We start from the raw sequence: 26,679 nt of genomic DNA, 5'->3' as shown, positions 1-26,679 counted from the left end.
TCCGCATCAGCCTTCCAAGTAGCTGGAACTACAGTTGCGTGCTACCACGCCCAGCTAATTTTTGATTTATTGTAGAGATGAGGTCTCACCAAGTTGCCCGGGCGGGTCTTGAACCCGCCGGCTCAGGCAATCCATTCACCTTGGCCTTCCAAAGTGCTGGGATTATATAGGCTGAGTCACCGAGCCCGGCCGTCATATCTCTTAATGTATTTACCTTAACTTTATTCTATATGTGGAGAAAAAGTATCCTTAGATTCTAAAAGAGGAAAAAAAAAAATCTCCCCAAAAAACTCAATTAATTTAAGTAGACCATTTGGTACAGATGACCTGACAATGACACATTGTCCACTTCAGAGACAGGGAAGTCTGAATCTGAGGCCCTCCCTAATAACACTGTTGATTATTCTATTTCAGTTCCAGATAGCAATCTTTTTATTCCATAGTCTTTAGAAACTAGGAAAGAAAGGTAGAAGTGTTTAGCTTATTTTAAAGAAAAACTTTCCTGCCTCATTTTTTAAAAATGTGTATCATTCAAATTTTCTTTTCAAACCTAACAAACAAAAATTTTATTTATTTATTTTTAATTTTTTTTTGAGTTGGAGTTTCACTCCGTCACCCAGACTGGAGTGCAGTGGCACGCTCCCGGCCACCACAGACTCCACCTCCTGAGTCCAGCAGGTCAAGGCGATTCTTCTGCCTCAGCCTTCCAAGTAGCCAGAACTACAGGTGTGAGCTACCACGCCCGGCTAATTTTTGATTTATTGTAGAGACGAGGTCTCGCCAAGTTGCCCAGGTGGGTCATGAACCCGTGGGCTCAGGCCATCCACTTGCCTCCGCCTCCCAAAGCACTGGGATTACAGGCTGAGCCACTGAGCCTGCCCATCAAAAATGTTTTTAGACTCTACAATTTACTTCCAGTTAGCTTAAACTCCAGAAGTTGTTTATAAGCTAATTAGAGCAACGCTCTTGTCTTTTTTATAGTGTCTGTTTTAATGTGTGTGTGTGTGTGTGTGTGTGTGTGTTGGGAGTCTCGCTCTGTCACTCAGGCTGGAGGGCAATGGCATGTTCCCGGCCACCACAGCCTCGACCTGCTGGGCTCCGGCAATCCCTCCACCTCAGCCTTCCAAGTAGCTGGAACTACAGGCACTACCACGCCAGGCTAATTTTTGATTTATTGTAGACATGAGGACTTGCCAAGTTGCCCGGGCAGGTCTTGAACCCATGGGCTCAGGCAATCCACTCACCTCAGCCTCCCAAAGCACTGGGGTTACAGGCTGAGCCACCAAGCCCAGCACAATGGATTCTTTTTAAGTACTTATCTTTCAGTCTGAAAATGAGAGCTATTACACTCATGAATTATTTTTCTCAGGAAAATGGAGGTGTAGAGTATAAACAGATGGTATACCGGCATTTTTTTTCCTTCTTAACTGAAATGTCTTACCACTATTTTTAACATAGTCTGTTAATATGTGTCTTTATACATTTGCCAATATTTTTATGCCATCTTTTAAAAATTTTAAGTGTGTTTTTCTGGTTTTCAGGACCTTTTGGCTGTTGGCTATGGGCACTTTGGATTTAAAGAGCAAAAAAGAGGATTAGCTTGCTGCTGGTCTATAAAGAATCCCATGGTAAACTGTTAACAAAAATTCTTATAACTTACTTTTATTTGGCTAACTGATGACAAAATTCTCATAAAGTACATAATTATATGTAATAATTTTAAACAAAGTGTAGAAAACTTTAATCAATACTTTATTTTCTTTGGTTTATTATTCATTACAATTAAAATTTGTTCATAGGATAAAGAGTTGACATAGGGCAAAGAGAATTCATTCACTAAATATTCATTGAATAATTTACTGCATCCTACTGGATCTGATGATGCAGACTTGAGCCTTTATTGATTATCCAGCTAATTATAAAGAAGCGTGAATCTGCAAATGAAAATCCTTTGAAGATCATGTGTTTTAAATATATGTGGTTGTTTCTTAACATATTAACAGCTTCTGATCACCTGATCTCTGCTATTCTCAGTAGATATAAAATAGGTTAATATGACTTTCTTACTGCCATAAGTTTTTCAGAGTGAACGAATAAGAATCCCCCCTCCCTTTTTTTTTTTTTTTACTAAATAGCCCTGGTTAATCTGTTACTTTAAAGTTTTACATTTAGTTTTAACTCAAACCCTAAATGAGAAGTGGAAAATTTAGAGAAGGGCCAGAAGAGTATATAAAAAAGATGAAAGTTTTTATAAAAAGCCCCAGTCTGTCAGGAAACTGGGTTTATACAGCATAAGAGAAAGGAAGACGCAATTTTAAGTGTGGAAAAGTTGACATCAGATTCATTATCAGTAGCTTATCTTCTTTTTCAAGTAGGTGGATAGAAATAGGAAAGAATTTAAGCTAGACATTGGAAGCAAAACAATATAAAAAAACAAAACAAAACTCTTGATGGAATTGTAGGTCAGAGTAGCTTAGAGTTTTCTCGATTCATTGCTTAGAAATGGTTAGATAATCCAAGCATGTGGAACAAACACTAGAAGACAAAAACATATGCCAGATGATTTGTTTGCAGCTTATCTTTTGTTGCCATAAGAAGGTAGACATGTGATGCTCATACAAATCCTGCTGAAAGATTACCAAAATAGGATCATTATTGTAGAAGCTCATGGTGTGTTTCCTTCCTTCCTTCCTCATTTCTTTCTTCCTTTTTTTTTTTTTTTTTTTTTTTACTTTCTTCCTTCCTTTTTTTTTAAGTGAGGGAACCCTACTGTTGCCCAGGCTAGTCTCAAACCCCTGGCCTCAAGTGATCCCCCTTGCCATAGCCCTCACAAGTAGCTGAGATTACAGATGTGAGTCACCGTACCTGACACTATTTCTTAAAGCTTTTGAGAGCTGAGGATTCATGGTTTTTAGCAAAGTCAAGGAAATGACCGATTGAGGTTCTTTTCTCATCTACACTGGAAGTTAGAAAGACAGGAGTAACTGATTGTAGGCTAACTCTTCTTGCATACCACTGCTACCAGTCTAGTTTTAGCCACCATAATCTCCTGCTTTACTGTGGTCTACAAAACCAAGTTGAAAATATAATAATTTTTTAAATTTAGTGGCCAGAACGTATTTATCAGAGTTCATATGGCGTTACTGCTGTGGATTTTTCAATTGGAGCACCTAACCTTTTAGCTGTTGGCTACCACAATGGCACGATTGCAATTTACAATGTACAGAGCAGCAGCAGCGTTCCAGTTCTGGATAGCAGGTGAGAACCCCCAAATTAGATAGATGCATAATACATGCTTTTTCAGGGAGACTTATTCTAATGCCATTTAGTTTTGAGTGAACATTTATATGATTATTGAGCGTGACGTCATTATTCTTGAAACATTTAGTAATTCCTCATATCATCTCTCCAACTGTTACACTCTGTCCTATTATCTCCTTCATCTTCTCCGCCCTTCTCACCAATAAACTTCTTTTGTCTCAACAGTATATGCTTCTTAAACTATTACTTTGGTGTCATCCACAGAAATCAAAGTCATCCAGGAAATCTTCCAATTCCTTTCTTTTGTGCATCCTATACTTACCTTTCCTGTGGCACTTATCACACACACTCTCTCTCTGTCTGTGTGTGTGTGTGTGTGTGTGTGTGTGTCTGTAATCTTCCTGAAGCGAGTATAAACTCCTTGAAAGCAAGGATTGAACCTTACCTTTGTATCCTTAGTATGTCACATAATATCATAATACTTGATGAATAATGAATGAATAAGTGAATTATGTGAAGAAAAACAAAAAAGTTAAAAGTAAAAGATATTCAAAAGATTAAGTTTTTGTAATAGACTAGATACCAATGGGGTGATATATTTGTAACTGTTTTAATTAACTTGGGAAGAACTGGAAATAATCATTAAAGCAGGGGTTCTAAAACTTAACAGGTTCTTAAACTTTGAAATCATTTGCAGTTTTGTAAGCATGGGCCTTTGGACTTGTTTCTGGCAAGAGGGTTTATAATTATTACTAAATAATCCAGGGCATCCATGATTTTTAAAATGATCAGAACTATTGCATTAGAGGCTTTTATAAAAAATCAAGGAAGTCAGAACTAGGAACAAAGTACCCCATTAATCTGACAGAAAAAGAGTGAGTGATCTAAGTGATTATAATTTTTCAGAAAAATATTAAATCTTATCCATAAAGAGTCAAACCAATGGGTAGTCCTGAAGCATAGGAAGAAAAGTAAAACACAGCAAGAAAAATTGTTTGCCTGAATAAGATTTAAATGACTAATTGAATTAAGTGATAGAAAAAAATATTTATAAAGATGAAGATGCTTATAGTTAATGTGTGTAAAATTAAGTAAAAGTCAGAATTTACACAAACTAAGAAAGAGTTCACGAAGAGTAAGAAAAGTCAGTTCTGAAAAAAAGGCGTACTCTTATATTGCTATTATGATAGTTACTAAAGGCCAGTACATTTTGTTTTTACTGAGAAATAAAAATTTCTCACATTCTTTTGTGAGAAATAGGAAAAAACAGAAGTGAATATGAAGTGACAAAGCAATTGTCTTTCCTGTTTTTCAAAATATTTAAAGTAAAAGACCAATTTTGAACAATAAAAACATCATTATACAAGAAGGTCATGATCTTCTGGGGAGCTGTCCCTATCACTTGCACTCCAAGGCCTTTAAAACATTATCATAGTGATTCTTTATTTAGTATTTTTCCATGTTTTAGTGAATCACCTAATAAACATTTGGGACCTGTATGGCAACTACAGTGGATAGAACAAGATCGAGGGACAACAGGTGATGACAAGAGAGAAATACTAGTTTCTATATCAGCAGATGGAAGAATCTCCAAGTGGGTTATACGAAAAGGACTAGACTGCCATGGTAATAAAATAATAATAATAATAAAGTTATCTTTCTCTTGCTATATACTGAATTAACATTTTCTAGTGAACCATGTGTGGAAGATGACAGATTTGGCTTGGCTGATAAAACAACAACAACAATAACAACAAAAACTAGCCTTTGTCATTTTTTTCCTAAGTATCTCTATATAAATTATTTGTTTAGTTCTGGTATTTGCTAGCTGTAACCGAAGCACATACAAAAGTTGGCAGAAATCATAATATTATTTGCAGAAAAAAAAACACATGATATTTGCAGTAGTCTTTCACGCAGTAAATAACAAGCTATGTGTTTTTCTTTAAATAAAGACTTAATACGATTAAAGCGAACGACTGCTAACAGCCACAGAAAAGGAGGAGAGAAGGAAAAGAAAGGGGAAGCGCTGATATCCCGACAGGCTCCTGGCATGTGTTTTGCTTTTCATCCTAAGGTAGATTATTTCAGTCCATGATTTACTAGTGCATGTAACAATTTCCAAAAGTTGAAGTGTATTAAGATACAAAGCAAGACAAAATGTTAGCATGTGAATGAATATTGTGCCCTAATATGTAGAGGCAGAAAGTAGACAAGTGATTGTCCAGGCTGGGAGATGCAGGGCAGAGGTTAGGGTGGGGAAGGGAGAAGTGGGAATGACTACTGATGAGGATGGAGTTTCTCTTGGGTGATTGTGGTGATGGTTGCACACCTCTGTGAACAAGCTGGAAAACACTGGATTGTATACTTTAAATGTGTGAATTGCATGATATATGAAACACTTTCCCAATAAGGTGTTATTTTTTAAAAAAATTTTGTGCCTTGTAATGGTAAAAAAAAAATTTGTGCCTTGTAATGGAAAGATATAGCTGCCAGCCTGAAGCAGAATGGGACATTCAGTTGGATATACTGTGATCTTTATCTGCTTGTCCAGAGAGATAGAAGAAAGTATCTATTTCTGATTCTGTGGAAGGATTCTCTTTGCAACTCCATTCTGAACTTGAGTGCTTCTCCTTACCTGGCTTGGCTGGCTACTCTTGGCTACTCTGTTACTCTGTGTACTTAGAAACCTAGTCTGCGATACAGTCTATGCAGTCTTCTACGTTTCAATGTGAGTAGTGATGCTCAGGATTTGGGGATTAGGAAGACCACTTGAATTCATGTTTGTTAAGACCAAAATCAAATCAGAGCACAGTTCATGAAGTTCTACTTTCTCTCATTCTTTTTACCTGGAGATGCTGTGGAATCAGAAAATTCAACCACTTGGACAGACTTTTGAGAAAACGTGTCCCCTGTCTTCTGTTACACGTGACATGATAATCTCTGTAGTGACACCATCATCTGCCTAATTATGCAGACCCAGACTTGAGCTCCTTCTCTGTTCCCCCCGTCATCCACATGATACTTCAGTCCTGTTGTCTATCCCTTGCAGTCCAAGCCTACTCTTGCTCATGCGGTTCAGACCTCTGTTATTTTTCCCATTTTACTGCCGTCGTCTGCCAACGGTCTTCATTCTCAAATTCCCATCACCCACTTCCACTCTGACTCCAGAACGGCGGTTCTCAGTGTAGGTAGGGAGGGGAGGATTTTCCCATCAGGGAACATGTGGCGGTGTCTGTGGCTGTTGCAGCTGTTGGGGGTCAAGGCGAAGTGGGGGAAGTGCCCCGCTACCTAGTGGGCCGAGGCCAGAGATGATGCTAAATACTCTACAATGTCCAGACAGCCACCACCCTCCCACTGCCCCAAAAGAATTATCTGGCACAAAACGTCAGTAGTGCTGGGTTGAGAACACCTAATCTGGGGTCTCAGAAAAGACCTTGGCATAAGGAATTCAAGATGAAGTGATCATGTGGTCTGTAAGCACGAACAGTGTTGCTCCTTCCTTTCTAATCTGGTGGCTTTCTGTTTCTCCTTCGTACATGCTACATGGTTGGAACCTCCAGTACAGTGATGAATAGACATAACAAAAGTGGACATTCCTGTGTTGTTCCAGAACTTAGGGGGAAAGCATTCAATCTTTTACCATTAGGGATGATGTCAGCTGAAGACTTGTTTTTTTGTTTTTGTTTTGTTTTTGAGTTGGAGTCTCACTCTGTCACCAAGGCTGGAGTGCAGTGGCACAATCACGGCTACTGCAGCCTTGACCTGCTGGGCTCAGGCAATCCTTCTGCTTCAGCCTCCCAAGTAACTGGAACTACAGGCACACACCACCATGCCTGCCCAATTTTTTTGACTTACTAGAGACCAGGTCTTACCAAGTTGCACAGGCTGGGCTCAGGTAATCCTCTCACCTTGGCCTCCCAAAGTGCTGGCATTACAGGTGTGAGTTACTGTGCCCAGCTGCTGAAGGTTTTTTGTAGATGCAATTAATCAGACCAAGAAGTTTCATTACCTTTCTAGTTTGTTAGGCATTTTTATTAGGAATGGATGTTGGATTTTGCCAAATGCTTGTCTGTATCTATTAAGATAATCATATACTTTTAAAGTTTGTTAATATAATGCATTACATTAATTTTTTGAATATTTATGCCTGGAATAAACCCCATTTGATCATGGTTTATTACCATTTTAATATACTATTGAATTTGATATGCTAAAATTTTGTTTAGAATTTCTGCATCTTTGTTTATAAGGAATATTGATCTATAGTTTTCTTGTGATATCTCTCTGGTTTTGCTATCCAGGTAATGCTGATCTCATATAATTGTTTTTTGAAAGAATTTGCATAAAATTAATACGATTTCTTTATTAAATGTTTGATTGAACTAACCATCTGAACCTGGAGTTTTCTTTGTGGAGAGATTTTTTAACTCTTAAACTACAAATTCAAATTTTTAATATATGTAGGTTTAGTATGACTTTTTTCGTGATTGAACTTTGGTACTTTGTGTCTTTTAAGGAATTTATCTATTTTATCTAAGTTGTTGAATTAATTGACATAATAATATTCCCTTAGTATCCTTTAATAACTATAAAATATGTAGTAATGTCACCTCCCTAATTCCTAATATTAGCAATTTGTGTCTTGCCTCTTTTTTCCTGATTAGACTGGCTAGAAGTTTATCAATATTATTGATCTTAAAGAACTATCTTTTGATTTAATTGATTTTTGCTACTGTTTTTCTGTTTAGATCATTGATTTCCACTTTTATCTTTATTATTTCCTTTCTTCTGTTTACATTGGTTTTTATTTGTTCTTGTTTTTCTAGTTTCTTAAGGTGGAAACTGAGGGCATTGATTTGTAAATTTTCTTCTTTTCTCCCTGTATACTGTTTTAACACGATCCCCCAAATTCTAATATGTTATATTTTCATTTTGTTCCAAATACTTTCTAATTTCTCTTTGATTTCTTCTTTGATGGATGGGTTATTTAGAAGTATTTATTTTCCAATATTTTGGAATTTTTCAAAGATTTTTCTCTTACTGATTTCTAATTCCATCCCACCATGATTAGAAGAACATACCTTTTATAACTTGGATCCTTTGTATTAATTAATTTATTTATCTATTATTTTTTTTGAGTTGGAGTCCCACTCTGTCACTCAGACTGGAGTGCAGTGGCCGCTCCTGGCCACTGCAGCCTCGACCTGTTGGGCTCCGGCGATCCTGCTTCAACCTTCCAAGTAGCTGGAACTACAGGCGGGCGCTACCACACCCGGCTAATTTTTTATTTATTGTAGAGATGAGGTCTCGCTGCCCAGGCGGGTCTCGAACCCGTGGGCTCAGGTAATCCACTCACCTCAGCCTCCCAAAGGCGTGAGATTACAGGCTGAGCCACCGACCTCGGCCCTTTGTATTTATTATGGTTTATTATAAAGTCCTCAATATGGCCTATATTGGTAAATGTTCTCTATGCACTTGAAAAGAATGTGTATTCTGCTTTTGTTGGGTGGAACATTCTATAGCTGTCAATCAGGTTACTTTGGTTGATAGTGCTGTTTACGTTTACTACATCTTTGCTGATTTTCTGCTTTCTCTTCCATCAATTATTGAGAGAGAAACATGAAAGTGGCTCACCACAATTGTGGATTTTTCTTTTTTTCTTGTAGTTCTATTAGTTTTGCTTTGTGTATCTTTTTTTTTTTTTTTAAAGTTAGAGTCTTACTCCATCACCCTGGCTGGAGTGCAGTGGCACGTTCACGGCCACCCCGGTGTCAACCTGCTGGGCTCCAGCGATCCTTCTGCCTCAGCCTTCTGAGTAGCCAGAACTACAGGCAAATGCTACAATGCCCGGCTGATTTTTTATTTTATTGTAGAGATGAGGTCTTGCCAAGTTGCCCAGGCTGATCTTGAGCTTTGTGTAACCTGATGCTTTGTTATTAGGTACATACATATATGTTTAGGATTGTTACATCTTCTTGATTAATTAACTCCCTTATCACCATAAACTGGCCCTATTTGTAACAAGTAATATTACTTACTCTGAAATTGACTTAGTCTGATATTAATGTAGGCACTTCAATTTTCTTTTAGCTAATGTTAGCATGATTTTTCATTTTCTGTCCTTTTTCTTTTAACGTATTTATCTCTTCATAGTTAAAATAAATTTTTTTTTGCAGACAGCATGTAGTTGGGTCTTGCTTTTTTATACAATCTTAAAACGTCTGCCTTATAATTGTGATGTTAAGACCATTTGCATTTCATTTGATTATTGATATGGTTAGGTTTGAGCTGACCATCTAGCTTGACTGTTTTCATTTAAAGAGGCCGATGTAAATTGTTTGGCCTCCTGGCCTTGAAACAGGACTCTGAAGGGCCATCTCCAGTGCTTATTGTAGTTTTGACTAAGCCCTCAATCGCACCTGCTTTACAGTTCAACTTAAATGTCTGAATTCCTGCTTCACTCAATAGAAGTTGTTCCTCTGATGACTCTCTAATAAATTTCTTGCATGAAATCTCAGACTCTCAGAGTTTATTTACTGGGGAACCTAACGTTCAACAGTGATTTTGAAGATCTTTAGGGAAAGATGACCATGTATAAATGGTGTTAGGATAATCGTTATCCATATTTTTAAAAAGGAATTGAATTTCTATACTGTTATATACAAAAATCTTTTAGAGAAAAATATTTCTATGACCTTAAGGTAGGGAAAGATATCTTAAAGAAAGTGCAAAAAGATGCTAAATATAACAGGAAATGAGAACTTCTGTTTATCTTTGGTAGTATAAAGAAAGTAAAAAGGTAAGCCAAAGACTGGGAGAAGATATTTGCAACATATGTCATAGACAAAGCAACAGGATCTGGAATACATAAGGAACTTCTACAAATGAGTATGAAAAAGATCATTAGTAAAATGGTCAAGGCATAAACAGAAACAGAAACACAAATGGCCAGTAAACATAAAGTACTCAACCTTATTAATATTCATATTAATGGGGCTTAATATCATGAGGTATAGTTTTACATCTAATAGAATGGCAACATGTCAGGTTTCTGATGTAACCAACCGCTGAAGAGAATATGGGTCAAGGGAACTTTTAGATACTGCTGGTGAATGTGTGTTGATAATAACCACTTTGGGAGAACTTGGACTTTATCAAGTAGTTTAAAATTGCATATCTGTTCTCTTTGACTAGCTCTACTAAAACAGCACTTTCTATTTCCCTGGACTGCTAGTTCCATTGTCAGGCAGCTCAAAATGTTAAAAAGTTTCTTCTTTATTTGAAGCCAAAGTTTTTCATGTAATTTCAAGGCAAGATATTAAATACTATCCACAGGTTCAGCAAAGGACACATTTTTTCACAGTGGTCTTCCAGGTAGTATGATTATTATAAAATAATGACAGAAAGAAAAAGACAATAGGCAAGTATATTCAAGATAGTATTTCTAGTTTGAGTTCTTGAATTGATTTTAATAGATCCTAAATTGTCTAGTCTTCTATTTAATATACTTACTAATATATCACAAGTCAATGCATTTTGATTTTTTGTGTTGTAGGACACAAACATCTACTTGGCTGGCACTGAAGAAGGTCATATTCACAAATGTTCTTGTTCATATAATGAACAATACTTAGATACCTACAGAGGACATAAGGTTAGTTTAATTCTAGGGGACATGGAAAATTTATACTGTAGTATTTCTGAGAAAAATAGTATCATTATACACAACATATTTAACATGCAATAAATGTATAACTTAAGAGGTAAAAATACCAGCTTGGATTAGGTGCTTTCTTCTATGGACACCACTAATAATATGTGGGGCATTTTATTTGACTTCTAGATATCCCTAGTTTCTTCTTGCAAGTTTTAGAAGTCACAATTTTTATTTGTTTCTAAAAGGCTTTGCTTATGATAGCATGCTGAGCCCCAAGTAAAATCACCTCTTACCCATGCCTATTCTCTATATCTTCTTTTTATTTTTTTTTTAGTTTTTTTAAATTAAGATATGGGGGTCTCACTATGTTGCTCAGATAGGCCTCAAACTCCTGGGCTCAAGGGATTCTCCCATCTCGGTCTTTGAAGTGGCTGGGACTACATAGGCATGCATCACCGCACCCAGCTCTGTATCTTTAATGTTTGTTCTATTCATGTTTTCTTACTTTTCTTCCTCATTTCTTTTTTTATAATACTCTTTTAAAAGTATAATATGTATTAATATTTAGTGAATAGTGTAGCAACTATATTTTTATCTTTCTAAATGGAACAATCTAGGGAACAGTTTATGATCTTATTCTCAGCTACAATAATACCCACACAATAATGGATAGTGTAAAAATCTTCTAGAAATCTTAGCACTTGGAAGGCTGAGGCGGAAGGATCGCCGGAACCCAGCAGGTCGAGGCTGCGGTGGCCAGGAGCGGCCACTGCACTCCAGTCTGGGCAACAGGGTGGCTGCGGTGGCCAGGAGCGGCCACTGCACTCCAGTCTGGGCAACAGGGTGAGACTCCATCTCAAAAAAAAAAAAAAAAAAATCTTAGCACTTTAAATATTCTGATCAAGCTTAAAATATAAGATGCTAACTGTTTACCTTTTTCTATTTCTAGGGTCCAGTGTATAAAGTAACATGGAATCCATTTTGTCATGATGTGTTTTTAAGCTGTTCTGCAGATTGGGGTGTTATTATATGGCAACAGGAGAATGTCAAGCCATTTTTGAGTTTTTATCCAACTACTTATGTTATTTACGATGTTGCCTGGTCCCCAAAGTCACCTTATATATTTGCAGCTGCAAATGAGAGCAGAGTGGAGATTTGGGACCTCCACATCAGCACGTAAGTGTTCATATTTTTCTTGGGGACATTTCTAGTAGAAGCAGCTCAAACTATATGATATCTTGGCTCAGTGAGAGGGTTCATGCCTGTAATCCCAGCACTTTGAGAGGCCCAGGTGGGAGGATTGCTTGAACCCAGGTGTTTGAGACCAGCCTGGGCAACAGAGCAAGACCATGTCATCTCTACAAAAATTAAAATAAAATAAAAAATTAGCCAGGCATAGTGGCACATGCCTGTGGTCCCAGCTACTTTGGGAGGCAAAACAAAAACAAACTAGATAATACTTGATAGTGTTGACATTGGTGAGAGAGTACTGTAGTTTCTTTAAAAGATGTAATAGTTTACTCTGTGAGAGTCTTTAATGCCAGAATACTTTATTAATGTTAATTACATGTGGTTTCAAAAATACCTGAATGAAAATAGTTTACCTTAGTCATCTCCTCAAACTTTTCTAGGATGATATAGGATATAATAACTATTTGAATTCTTTATTCATTGCCTGGTTTATAGAGGAATACAGAGTGGCATGATTACATTTTAAACTAAAGATTCTTTAGAGTAGATAAAGGCGACAAAATAATTATTTTTGTAATATTTACTTATCTTTTTTTACCTAATCTCAAAAGATATTCAAAGGGGTATGAACTTAATTAAAATTTCTGATTTAGGATGTTGTACGAAAGTTCTCAGAGGGTCATAGAGGACTACTCATTCTTCTTAATATGAAAGTTTATACAGTGCTGGATGAAATGTTTAATATTTCTACCTCTTCAATTATAAAATAGTAGACATTTTTATGCTAGTTATTATTAATAGCAGAAAAGGGAAAACAGGTTCTTGTTTAAAATAAATGATGTAACATTCAATGGGTTTATTCTTCATAATTTTTTTCTAGATGTTAATAATAATTTTTAAATTTTTTCATGAATTGTCCTATAAAACAGTATGAACCAAATAGAGATTATATCAGCCGGGCTGAGGTGAGTGGATTGCCTGAGCCCTGGGGTTCGAGACCCACCTGGGCAACTTGGCGAGACCTCATCTCTACAATAAATCAAAAAATTAGCCGGGCATGGTAGCACGTGCCTGTAGTTCCAGCTACTTGGAAGGCTGAGGCGGAAGGATCGCTGGAGCCCAGCAGGTCGAGGCTGCGGTGGCCGGGAGCGGCCACTGCACTCCAGTCTGGACGACAGAGTGAGACTCCAACTCAAAAAAAAGATTATATCACAATAATTTATTTTTATTTTTAAGTGTGAAAAGTGGCTACTTAAAAAATCCCCTCTGGTTTTAATTTTCCTGGAAAAACTATAGCTCCCAGGACAACACTTCTTTAGAACAAGTATACAAAGTTGTCACTTCTGTTCCTCTTTTGAGAACATTAGGTGGATTGCTTTGGGTGACTAAGAGAACTTTCTGCTCAAAATGTACTTTTATGTTCCAGGGGTTCATTTGGATCAAAACATTCTTTTGTTAAGAGAGAGTTATTATTTAAGAAGTTGTGTTAGGGTTCTACAGAAAAACAGAACCAAGAGGATGTATGTGTCTATATCTATACCTGTGAGTCGGTCAGACTTTTTTGTCTGGTCAAAGCAAGACGGTGCTCCCTTGGACTTGGCCCACCGGAGTTTAGGACTGAGCAAACTAACGTGACTCGCTAAGTATCACTGTGTGCTCGTAATCTGGCTGTGCACCACTACGGCATAGGTGCGCCTCGAGCAGACGGGGACCCATCCACCTGGTCATCGACGGCCGCCATGGCGACAAGTCAAGAGTGCAGTTGGTGTGGACCTGGCTCCTCCGTTCTCTGACCGACCAAACCCGACGTGGACCCGCCTGGGAGGCACTGAGTTCCTCCAGCACAACGTCTGTATCTGGCTCTGGCTCTGGCTTTGTCTATTCGAGAGAGAGACTTATTTTAAGGAATTGGCTCACCTGATTGTGGGTCCCGGCAAGTCTGAAATCTGCAGGACAGGCTAGCAGGCTGGAGTTTCCGGCGGAGTCCCGCGACGGTCTTGAGTCCAGAGCATTCTGCGGCAGGAGTTTACTCCCCGTTGGGGGAAGTCACTCTTTTCTCTTACTGCCTTAGATTAATTGGATGAAGCCTACCCATAGTATGGAGGCCAATCAACTTTATTCAATTGCTAGTCGAGGTTTAAATGTTAATCACACCTCTAAAAATACCTTTAAAGCAACGTGTTGACTACTGATGTTTGACCAAACAACTAGATACTATAGCCTAGCCAGGTAGACACACAAAACTAACCTTCACAAAAGTTTAAATTTATGAATTCACATCTTAATTGCGAATTACTTTAATTTACCTGGTTGAAATTAGTTCATTGACTAAATGAAGGTTTTGATTGAGTAAGGAGTGAAAAGCAGTTATTTTGAATTTGGAAGCACTTAAAGAGGCTTTCAGGTTTTGTTATGTGAAATTTTTTTAAAATCTCAAAATTTTCTAAGTGTGTGTACCTAAAAGACCATACTAATATAACAATTGAATTCACAAATAAAATGTTTCCTTACAGTTTGGACCCTCTGATTGTGAATGTTGCTAACCCCGGAATCAAGTTCACAACCATTCTCTTTGCCAAACAAACAGATTGCCTTCTGGTGGGAGACAGTGACGGACAGGTTGCTGTGTATGAACTGAAAAATATGCCTACTGCTTTGGATTCTGGCCGGGTAAGACTCAAGAGTAAAAACTTTGTGTCATGTTGTGAGTCTGCTGAATTGTGTTTGTGGCATGCAAAGTATCTGCATTGCGTAAGTAGCTAAAGTACGACATAATAGAAGGAACCTCAGTTCCAAGAGTTGCTTGCTGCCCACTAGGTTTGGTACCTGCTCGTCTTATTTTCCTTCAGCTCCACTTTCTTTATCTGTGAAAGGTATGTGATGAGGATAATAATGTTGCTAAGCATACTAATTATAAATGTCACTTGGAAGAACTTAAAATTGTACCTAGTTTGTAATTGGGACTTAAAAATTCTTAAACACAGCTGAAGAAGTTTGCTTCATATAGTCAAAGATTTTACATAAAATAATCATATTTTTAGATACTATCCAGTGATCCTGTTTCTCTTGGTTTAGCATTAGACTGTTCTTTGAGTGTGGTCTTCAAATATCAAAGCTTTGTTGCCAAACTTTGACCAGTAACTCAATATCATCAGATGCCCATTATTATGCCCATGATTTAAAAAATAACCCTTCAATTTTTTCTATTTCTTATATTTAAATTGTTATTGCAAACAATTATCTGGTAAAGATTAGCACAAATAAAATAAATGTGTTAAAAAATATTAAAAATACACACAAACAGGTAAGAAAAATTACTCCAGTAGAAGAATGAGTAATGGTCAAGAGCAGGTAATTTTTAAAATGACTAGCAAATATACTTAAAAATCCAACCACACTAATAATTTTAAAAATAAAAAAAAGATTAAATTCAATTAAAATATGATAGTGTTCTCACCTATTACATTATCAAAGGTTTATTTTTTAAAAAAATTTTGGTTTTGAGTCAGGGTCTCACCCTGGAGTGCAGTGGCATGATCCCAGCTCTGCACAGCCTCAAACTCCTGGGCTCAAGCAATCCTCACGTCTCAGCCTCCTGAGTAGCTGGGACTACAGGCATGTCCCACCACACCTGGCTATTTATTTTGGTAGAGATGAGGTCTCACTATGTTGCCCAGACTGGTCTCAAACTCTGGGTTCAAGTAATCCCCCTCCTTGGCCTCCCAAAGTGCTGAGATTACAGGTGTGAGCCACTACACCCAGTCAATTTTTTTAATTTTTATTTTATTTTAATGGCACTACTCAGTATTGGCAAACATTTGATAAGTGTCATAATGATGGTTGGAATAGCTACTACCATAACTTCTTTGGCAGCAATTTGGTAATTTGAATCAAGACTGTTAGAAATGATCGGGGGATATTACTTTAGTAATCCCACTTCTGAGACTCTATCCTGCAGAGTCTCAGGAGTGGGATTAAATGCAATTAAAGAAACTTATGGTGTCATTCATGATAGCATAAGAAAAGGAAACAGAAAAGGGAACAACATAAATGTCCAACAAGAGGGAAATTGTTCAGGGAAATCAGATGGGTTGCTCATAGGAGGCAGGGTTCTACCCCAACCATATGGACTGCAGACGCTAAATGTGAAAATAAGGAAATTGCTTTGTGCTTGTCATTCATTCCCTTGTCCTAAAATCCATTAGGCTTGTTCCTTTACCCATATCGATTGTGTCACTTTTTCAGTGAAGTCTTTCCTGGCCATCTTATTTAAAACTGCAACATCTAGTCTCTCGCACTCCCTATTTGATCCTCTTCCATGACTTACTTTTCTTAATAATATTTATCACCTTTGAACATACATATGTTTATGTAATCTGCATCTATTTATGTACAGACTTATTTTATGCATTATAGTGCATTTATGTGTTTTGTCAATTGCTTCTGTCCCACAACTGGAAAGTGAACTCTACTTTTGTTCTGGGTTGTGTCTCTATGGCCTAGCACAGTGTTTGGTTTTTTTTGTAGTTATTCAGTAAATGCTTGAATGAATGTGTATTGAAAAACTAGAGGAAAAAAATCAACATATCACAAGTGTTATTTCTTAGGTGATATCATGGATGAATTTTAGTTTTTAAAAAAAAATTATCAGCTGGGCTTGGTGGCTCAGCCTATAATCCCGTGCCTTGGGAGGCTGAGGTGAGTGGATTGCCTGAACCCACAGGTTCGAGACCCGCCTGGGCAACTTGATGAGACCTCATCTCTACAATAAATCAAAAATTAGCCGGGCGTGGTAGTGCACGTCTGTAGTTCCAGCTACTTGGAAGGCTGAGGCGGATGGATCGCCGGAGCCCAGCAGGTCGAGGCTGCGGTGGCTGGGAGTGGCCACTGTACTCCAGTCTGGGCGACAAAGTGAGACTCCAACTCAAAAAAAAAAAAAAATTATCTGTTCTCCAAATCATCTACATTACATATTTTTTCCCAAAATGCATCAGTTTCCCTACATAATAATTTTAGTCTACTCTGAGGAATGATAGAAAACATTTTTCAATTTCTCACACATTCATTGAGTACAAGATCTTTTAACAGGAATTGAGATGTTAATCTTTACATTGAAACCTGTCTAAGATGTCCAACTCAATGGCCAAAAGAAATTGAAGGAGAGTTTTATTTTATTTTTTACTCAAATATCATAAAAAACATTCAAGTGGATCCAAATACATAGTTCATAGTAATCCTTTTTCTTTTTGTTTATATCCTCCAATCCTAGATGTAGCCTCAAACCTAAATTCATCCTTTTTTATTTCAATGATTTTTTTTTTTTTTTTTGGTTCTATCCCACAAGAGCTCTAAGAAGTTGTTCACAAACTCTGAACTTGGGGTGTTAAGAGAGGTGAGGTGAATTGTTTGAATTGCTTTAAAATGTTTTTTATTGTATTGGACATAGTGCTGAAAATAAATACGTGAGCATTAGTGGGCTGAGTCTTTTCATAGAACATAAAGGGGACCTAAAAACACCCGGAATTATCTTTTGAAGGGCAAACCCCTTGTAATGCAGGCTTCCCCTGCTAGGTGAGTGTCCTAGGAACCCATGGGCCTCAGTGTACCAGCTAGTGTGCTGAGAGGCTGCATTCAACCTCAGTGAATTTCTTTTTAGAGATTCTTTCAATGTGTTTGTCCACTTCATGATGGGTGATTTATGAGCACACCTGAGTGTTCAGTTTTTGACCAAAAATAGCATGATCCCTATACCCCACTCTCCCTGTTCACTTGATCTTCCCCTACTCCTAGAGACCGTATTTTGTTTTCCTGGATGAAAAATCCTCAAAGGGAAACATCTTGCCAATGTGGAAGAGGTGAAACAAAAAACAGTAGAAGATCTAAAAGGCATCAAAATGAACGAGTTCAGAAATTGTTTTGAGTAGTGGAAAAAGCATCTCGATAGGTATATTGCATCAAACAGAGGATACTTTGAAGGTGACTGAAGTTTAAACATGTGACAACACATACATAATTTTTAATAAATAAATTCCGGTTTTTTGGTGTTCTCCCCCGTGTATTTGTAGAACCTACCAGGTACTATAATAATTTATCAATATAAATCATGCTGTTTTGTGCACTTATCTTTCTTGCTTGTTTGAGTTCCTTGGAAACTTGTATATTCAAGAATCTAGCACAGTGCTAGCACATGATAGGTGGTGAGTGTTGAATAAATAGCTGAATGAACAAACAACCAAGGGACATGGTTTCCAAGAAAGGGACACTAGATATTCAAGAAACTATAATCAGGCCATAAAGATCAATAATAAACTCCTGTAGAAGCACAGAGCAGGAAAATAATTGACTTTTGAAAGACTAATGGAAGAGGAAAAGAAAAAAGAGAAGAATGCTTTGGTGTAATGCTCTCACAAAGGAGATTAAATTTCAGCTGTGCTTGTAGCTTTCAAGTTTTTCCTTACAGATAGAAGAGTAGAACTGCTATTCCAGACTGAGGGAAAGGCTTGAACAAAGATAACTAGAAAGGTTCATGGCTTCTAAGGTGATGGACTGACTTTTTTGACTGGTAAGGATGTTGCTTGAGAGAAAGGTAGGAAAGGGGCCACGTGGGATGAGAAAAAAATATGGTGGTCATTACAGAGCTTTATTTTTATTCTATAGAAAATGGAAGGCGGGCTCGGTGGCTCAGCCTGTAATCCTTAGGAGGCTGAGGTGAGTGGAATGCCTGAGCCTGCGGGTTCGAGACCTGCCTGGGCAGGCAAGACCTCATCTCTACAATAAATCAAAAATTAGCCAGGCGCGGTAGCATGCGCCTGTAGTTCCAGCTTCTTGGAAGGCTGAGGCGGAAGGATCGCCGCAGCCCAGCGGGTTGAGGCTGCGGTGGCCAGGAGCGGCCACTGCACTCCAGTCTGGGCAACAGAGTGATACTCCAACTCAAAAAAAAGAAGAAAGAAAATGGAACGCCGAGTGCAGTGTTCACGCCTGTAATCCAAGTACTTTGGGAGGCCACGGCAGGAGGATTGCTTGAGCCTCCGAGTTCAAGACAAGCCTAGGCAACATAGTGAGACCCCATTGCCATACAAAACCAAGAAATTCGCCGGGCATAGTGGTGTCTGCTTGTCGTCCCACCTACTCAGGAGGCTGAAGGAGAAGAATCCCCTGAGCCCAGGAGATGGAGGCTGTGGTGAGCCATAATCACACCACTGCATTTCAGCCTGGGCAACAGTGAGACCATGACTAAGGCTTCCAATTCTAAAAGTGACGTAGGAGAAAAAAATAAAATTAGATTCTTAACTCACACTTTGTACAATGGCAAACTCCAAATGACTTAAAGATCTTTGTAAGAGACAAACTACTAAAAAGAAAATATAGGGACATATTGTCATGCTATAAGGGTGAAGACAGATTAAAAAAATAAGGCCTGCCAAATCCCCTAATTTTTGTGATTTCTTATTTGTAAAATGGATATAATAACGGTGCCAGAATCAAAAGTTGTTGGAAAGATTAAATGAGTTAGTAGGTGCAGACTGGTTGGAACTATTCCTGGCACATAGTAAGCTTGCCACAAACTCAACTATTCTTTGTATGATCATTATGTCAAAATCAAAATTTTCTACTCAAGATTTCATAAATTAAGTTAAAAGTAACAGATTGTCCCTCATCAGGATAGTGGTACATGGAAAAAAGAAGTAACAGACTGGAAGAAGAAATTTCCAACATATATTACAGATGTTTAGTATTCAGTATGTATAAAGAACTCTAACAAAACAGTAAGAAAAAGCCAAACCACTCAATTTTTAAAAAATAGGCAAATATATAAAATAGTACTTCACAGAAGAGAAAGTTGGGCTATCAAACTTTTGAAGCAAGATCCATTCTTAATAGTAATGAGGAGATATGCATTTAATTATATATGATTATATATGATTCCAGTTCACACTAATTGGATTCACAAAAATTAAAATATTAGCCAATATCAAATACTAGCAAAGTTGTAGGGAGTAAGGAACTCTTATGCAAGAGTTGTGGTCATATAAATTATAATAGTCTCTTTGGAAAGCAGTTCAACAAAACAGAAAATTCAAATACCATACAGTAAATGATACCATAGAGATTCATATCTTACATGTGTATACCAGGAGTCATGTATAACATATTAATGTGAGATGAGTTTTTTTCCTTTATTTCTAATGTTCTGTAAGGTCGCCTTTATATGTAGAAGAGATTACTCAGTCTACTTTGGCTTAAAGCATTCATATTTAAATGGTATGTTATAAACATTAAAAAAAAACTTAGTTCACCTTAAGTTCTTACATTTACAGGATACAACTTATTACTCTGTTTATATTCTAATAGGTTTTAATGCATACTTTTAAGTGAGCTTGTGCAATAATGAAATTTAAATATTTTAAATCCCACTTATGAATGTAATATATTGGGTTTTTAAGTACTTCAATTGTCTTATGGACAAAAAAGCTCAGAAACATAAGGAATTCTTATTAATTTCATAAATTAAATTTTAATATGATAAAATATAAATATATATTCTATAAACTATATAAGTATAATAATAAATTAAAAATTTTTTAATATGGTAAATCTTACATTTTCTTAAATGTTTCAATGCTACTTAGAAATTTATTTATTTACTTTTTTGAGTTGGAGTCTCACTCCGTTGCCCAGACTGGAGTGCAGTGGCACGCTCCCGGCCACCACAGCCTCGACCTGCTGGGCTCCGGCGATCCTTCCGCCTCAATCTTCTGAGTAGCTGGAATTATAGGCGTGCGCTACCACGCCCAGCTAATTTTTTGATTGATTGTAGAGATGAGGTCTCACCAATTTGCCTGGGCAGGTCTCGAACCCGCGAGCTCAGGCAATCCACTCACCTCAGCCTCCCAAAGGCGCAGGATTACAGGCTGAGCCACCGAGCCCGGCTAAACTTTTAATGGAGGGTCAAGACTATTTTATTTTAAATTTTTTATTTTAAAGATGTGGGGTACAATTCGGGCTTAAGTATATTAATATTCATTATGCAGGTACCCTTGTTGATAAGGTGTGCCCCTCCCATAGTATCCCACTACTGCCAATCCTGCCCCCACCCCACCAGCAATTTCCCACTACTGACAATCCTTTTCTATACTAAAGATAATTGTTCAATGTCCACTTATGAGCGAGAACATGTGATACTCAGTTCTTTGTTTCTGTGATAGATCACTTAGTATTATAGACTCTAAGAACATCCAAGTTGCTGGAAAGTTCATAATTTATTTTTTTATTCTTATTTTTATTTTTTTGCAGGCATGCGCTGCCCACATCCGGCCAATTTTTTGGTTTTTTACAGAAATGAGCTCTCGCCATGCTGCCCAGGCTGGTCTGGAATTCCTGGGTTCAGCTTCCCAGAGTGCTGGGATTTCATGTGTGAGCCTGGCCACTGTTTACAAATTTATAATATTTCAGTCTTTAGTCCATGATTTCCAGTCTAAATCAATTACCCAGTTACACATTTATATAATAACCAAATGTTTGTTAGTCAATCTAGTATGGCAAATTCTCTTATATATAATTAATATTTCAAAATCAAGTATGTATACATTCCTTAAATCAGAAAATATTAAAATTATCTGTTTGATTTGCTACATCATGTCTATACACAATGTTGTTTCTTCTCAGGGTTAAAAAAATAACCTTATAAGTACTTTCGGAGATTATTTTCTCAACTAACCAACATGAGTATTGACTTGAGATTTTAACCAGGGAATGATATCTGATTTTTTCTAGATTTTTTTTCCCAATTAGCTTTAGCTGCCAGGCTGAGCCTATTTTGCAGTCGATTTGTCAATACACTCCGCATGGAGTTGCCTCAGCGCCCACGTCTCCTAAAGTCTAGTTCCATACTGCCTCAGTCCTCCATCTTCTCACGGAGTCTGCAACCCTGCCCCAGTTGGCACATCACTTGATTGACTTCAGTTCATTTATTCACTGTCATTACATTCTAAATTATTACAGTTTTCCAATTTGGTAGGACTACAACCCTTATAGATGTTTAAATGGCATATTGCTAGATTCTATATATCTTTTAGGACTTTGTTTAACTCGTGGGTAATGGTGAGAAAAGCATGCTAATGAGAAAACAATGTTTATAGCAGCCTTGTTTCTAAAGTGATGTATTGAAAACAACATAAATGATCATCAGTAGGTGACTGAATAAATAAAAGATGGCGTTGTAAGTTGTGTGACTACAATACAGAAATTTAAATGATATATCTTAATGTGTTAATACGACAAATTTTGAATAAATCTAAATAGCAGAATTGGGTGATAAATGCAAATTTCAGGAAAGTAAGTGCAATATGCTACAAATTATGTAAATATTATTTAAACACAAAAATAGAAACACTATTATTAGTGGACACATTTATTAGTAAAAGTATAAAATATAGACGAACATAGAAGAAAAATGCTTCATTTTTGTGTTTGAATTTGAATTGATTAGAAACATCTTTTACTTTGAGCAGTATGCTCTACAGACAGAAAGCTAAACTTAGAGAGTCTGAATATTTTTGGTAAGTGTGTGTGTGTGTGTGTGTGTGTGTGTGAGTGATTTCAAGGCTGGTGAGCTAAATCTTTTTTTTTTTAACAAATTGATTCCTTAGATTAGTAAATAAATATAAATTCCTGATACAAATATGTTTCTCATCATTTTGGTTGCTGTATTTGAAAGGTTTAGGGTTATATTTTTAGGAGATTAAACAAAAAAGACTGTTAATCAGGTGTTTTGTTACTTACGTCAAACCCATGCTTAACTGATATACCTTTTCTGCTTTAGCTTTTAGAGAATTATTGTTATAATGATAATTGGAAGTCTTAAAGTAACTAATGTCAAAAGCATTTCCTATCAAGATACCATATCAAGTAACATTAAGACCTATAATTTTTTCATTGGTTTCAACCAACTGTGAATCAAAGTGTTGGAAAGCTTCTGATTTCATTCTGGAGAAATGATGTGCACCCCACTTATGATAAAGGCTTCCTCTGGGAAGTGAGGATAAGGGAAGAACAAGAGTAGGGAGGTGTATACAAGGACTTTAACTCTCACCAGTCAGGTTTTCCTTTGTTAAAAATATTCAAATATGACATTTGTTCATTGGAGGTGGATTTGCATTTCACAAACAAAGCCAAAGCACCAGACAGCACATGCACCAGACATGCTGGAGCAGTGTTCATGGGGGGAAACTCTCAGAGGAAGGATCAGCAGCAGCAGGGGGACCACATCTCTGCTTACCCTCTACATTTCTGATCTCACTGTGACCTTGCACAGCAGAACTTCGATCCTCGGACTCTAGCTGTTTTAGGCGACGCGAGTTCTGAAACTCTGGCCCTCCCTGAGGATACCAAGGGCCGGGCTACTACTGTGATACAATAGGGCAGGAGGTTGGCTCCGCCTTGTCCTACAAGCTCAGGGCTCATGGTGGGGGGTAACACTAACCTGATGCTCGGCACGAACAGGAGACTAGAACCCTCAGCTTGCAATGATGACTTTGTGGTGTGGCCAACTGTTGACAGGATTTACCGTTGCATTAACATTCATGTCTGGGGAAGCAGAGCTCTTCTGGCATGATGAGGCTTGGCTGCTGGGTGTCTAAATCGTGTTGAACAGGATTATCATTTAAGCTCTTAGCAGAAGTCAGTTTCAAGGGGGAATTGCAGAAGCAGGTCCTTGTCTGGAGTCAGCCTGTAAAGAATCACTCCTGGATAGCATTTTTACTGTTAGGGTTCAGTATACAAATATTTGCCACATTTTTTGCATTCATTAAAAAGATAAGTGAAATGTTCAAAATAGAGTTTTGAAAGCATAAATCTGTAATATATATTATAAATTAATGCTGACAGACACTGAAGACAAAAAACAGACCATGTATTCATTCAACGAGTATTTGCTATGTGACTAAGTATACAGTGTTGGACAAATTATAGTAGCAACCTATTATATTTGCCCAAGTGAGAGACTGAAGTAGAAAGAGATGGGTTTGAGAAACACATTAAGGTTAGAATTGACAGGGCTTGGCGATCGATTTGGTGTGCAGGGCTTGAACCGTGGGGAAGTGTCAAAGGTAGTATAATGTAGGTGTTAGGGTACTGATGGACAGGGTGAGGGTGGAGAGGTGGAGGGAGGTGTGCAGCACTGCCGGGGCTGGCAAGCCGGAGGTGTGCGCCGGCAACCCAGAGATCCAAGTAAATTGCAAAGCATTGCAACACACAGAGGTGAGAAAAGAAAAGTTCACCCCCCACAGACAAGGAGTGGGTCTACACTCCAGGTGAGTGTGGAGTCATAGCCCCCCAGAATCCTGGCTTAAATCCTTTTCTTGGAGATGTTGCACGTGACTGCCGTGACTTCCTTATCGACCACCTGTGGATGTCCTGAAGAACCTGTGACACAGAGACCCATTAATGTCCGCCCACATTATCATAGCCCCTAGAGAAGGGCGTAACAAGGATTCTAATTCTCCTGCACCTTCCCAAATGACATTCCTTAGACCTAATGGAGGGTGTACCTCCCCTTGTCTCCTAGGCATTCCTAGTAGGTAGGTTTGGGGGGATCCTTGACTTCCCTGTAGATAGGGCCCATTCTACTGGAAGATTAAGTCCCCACCCGCTCCCCCTCTGGGTGGGTCATAACTTTTGCAATTACAAGTTTCATGACTTTTACAGTTCTTGACCAATGTATGATATCTTAGGCCTTGTAAATTCCCTTTACTCTGGGCAAGCTTGATTGACACTATGAGATACCTGACTCCAGGAAGTCTGTTCCTAAAAAGACAAAGTTGGCAAAGTTAATTTGACTTAAAGTGTGCATTTCTCCAAAAGCATAGCTTCTACTTTCTCATCATTGTATTAAGATTTAGGAAGAAGAGTAAAGAAAAATGCATTTCCCACTCTTGGCCTGTCCTTTCAGTAAGTTAAAACACAGGAACTGACTTACATGAAGTGTTGATAGTTCTTTAGAGTTTATAAAACACTTTGACGTAAATTAATTCACTCAATTCTCATTACCCTTAGAAGTAGATGTTAATATTTTCATTATGCATTTGAAGTGTTCAGTGATTTTCTCAAGATTATATTTACCATGTGGTAGAGAATGCTCATCTTTTCACTATACTCTGCCATCATCCTTAAAAACTCACTTCTCAGCTTTGATTTTCATCCTCTTATATTTGTTCATTGTACCCCTTTTAGTACAGCTATCAGCATAATTAAATGAAAATAACAAACCCACATGGAAATCAAAAAGTTCTCTTCTCAGGAAGGAGCTTAAGACACCATTAAGTTCAGCAGGTCTTTTACAAATAAGGAAACTTAGGCTTCAACATTAAGGCCAAACAGGAGCTGCCAGAATTGTCCCCTTACTGAATCCTTATAAAACTATCATGCTTCATTAAAAGCCTTTCATAGGAAGTAGTGGGTGTATTCTAGGAAGTAACCATCACTATTAAATTTACTTTTGTTTGTTTTCTCTTTATAATCTTATAGAATGTTCTTTATATGTGTATCACTAACTTATAAATGTTAAATGGTGTTTTAAAGACTACTTTTTAATTTACATTTTATTGCATTGTAATTGTGTGCCTTTATTCTTTTTTTCTTTTCAGGGAAATATAATAGATACTTTGCTTGGACCCAAGTCAAACCAACCAGGATGATGCATCATCCAAATATCTTTTTTGTTGTTTAAAGAAAAAGAAGCCATGTTTAATATCCAATATTCTGCATTGTATGCTGCAAGTCAGATTTTTATTTTAGAAAACAATATTTGATGTATAACTTCCACTTAAATGTAGCATAGATTTAGTGAAATTTTATTTTAGAGATGTTTGGTTTGTGATCTAGGCTAAGAGTTATTTTAAGTCAGAGTTTTGTTGGAGTTTTCCTAAAGCTGTTTTTATTCTGCTTCTCGCTCATATTTTAAGTACATATGAGTACATATATGTTCCTATAAAGTGTCCCAACAGGCTAGAAAATTATCATCCCTTTAGAAGCAAAACTTTGAAATTATTAGAAATACTTAAACCAAAGTCTTTATAAGACAAAATTCGATTGGCTTTTAAATCTTCTGCTTTCCAAGCTCTGTTTTCCAGGGTTGGTAATTATGCAGTTGTTAATATGATGAGAACAGTGGATCATCACACCTAACATTTTATCCTTCTAGAACTAAGAGCTGAAGCCTTAGAACTTTGTTATATTATTTGACAATCAAACAACATGACAGCAAATACCAGAATTACATTGTTTGGTTGGCAGGCATCACATCCCTAATTCAGTGAGAAAAATTAGTCTGGGACATATCAGGGCACCCTCCTCTGCATGCCCAGACTCTGCTCTGGTTTTAAGCCCAGACTTAAACGGACACAGAGAGAAAATAGAAAGTCTCTGACCTGTAGGCCGCATCAGGATGTCATGTTGTGAAGGGCACTAGAGTGAGGTTATGAAAATACAGCGGGGACTGGGGGCAGTGACTCCCCTAAGCCGTAGGCTACTGACAGGTTAGTCCATGCAGTTTGTTTCAACCAGTCCTG

General features: G+C 37.5%; 1 protein-coding gene across 2 annotated transcripts in view; it reads left to right on the top strand.

Annotated features, from left to right (window-relative positions):
- WDR78 (WD repeat domain 78) overlaps positions 1-25,974 on the top strand; it is a 135,880-nt gene extending 109,906 nt beyond the window's left edge. Inside the window, exons 10-17 of one of the 2 annotated variants that reach the window (XM_008072205.2) lie at positions 1,542-1,628; positions 3,107-3,258; positions 4,730-4,887; positions 5,217-5,338; positions 10,820-10,918; positions 11,871-12,097; positions 14,626-14,782; positions 25,756-25,974. In XM_008072205.2, coding sequence (XP_008070396.1) covers positions 1,542-1,628; positions 3,107-3,258; positions 4,730-4,887; positions 5,217-5,338; positions 10,820-10,918; positions 11,871-12,097; positions 14,626-14,782; positions 25,756-25,806 — 1,053 coding nt within the window. In that variant the 3' untranslated portion in view covers positions 25,807-25,974. The remainder of the gene's footprint in view (positions 1-1,541; positions 1,629-3,106; positions 3,259-4,729; positions 4,888-5,216; positions 5,339-10,819; positions 10,919-11,870; positions 12,098-14,625; positions 14,783-25,755) is intronic. The other variant, XM_008072200.2, reaches the window with a different exon arrangement.
- Positions 25,975-26,679: the final 705 nt, after the last annotated feature.

The sequence above is a fragment of the Carlito syrichta genome, unplaced genomic scaffold (genome assembly GCF_000164805.1).
Source record: "Carlito syrichta isolate Samal-C Ts95f unplaced genomic scaffold, Tarsius_syrichta-2.0.1 Scaffold314875, whole genome shotgun sequence".
Lineage (NCBI taxonomy): Eukaryota > Metazoa > Chordata > Mammalia > Primates > Tarsiidae > Carlito > Carlito syrichta.
Note: the sequence above shows the minus strand (reverse complement) of the source record. Positions and strands in the feature narration are given on the sequence as shown.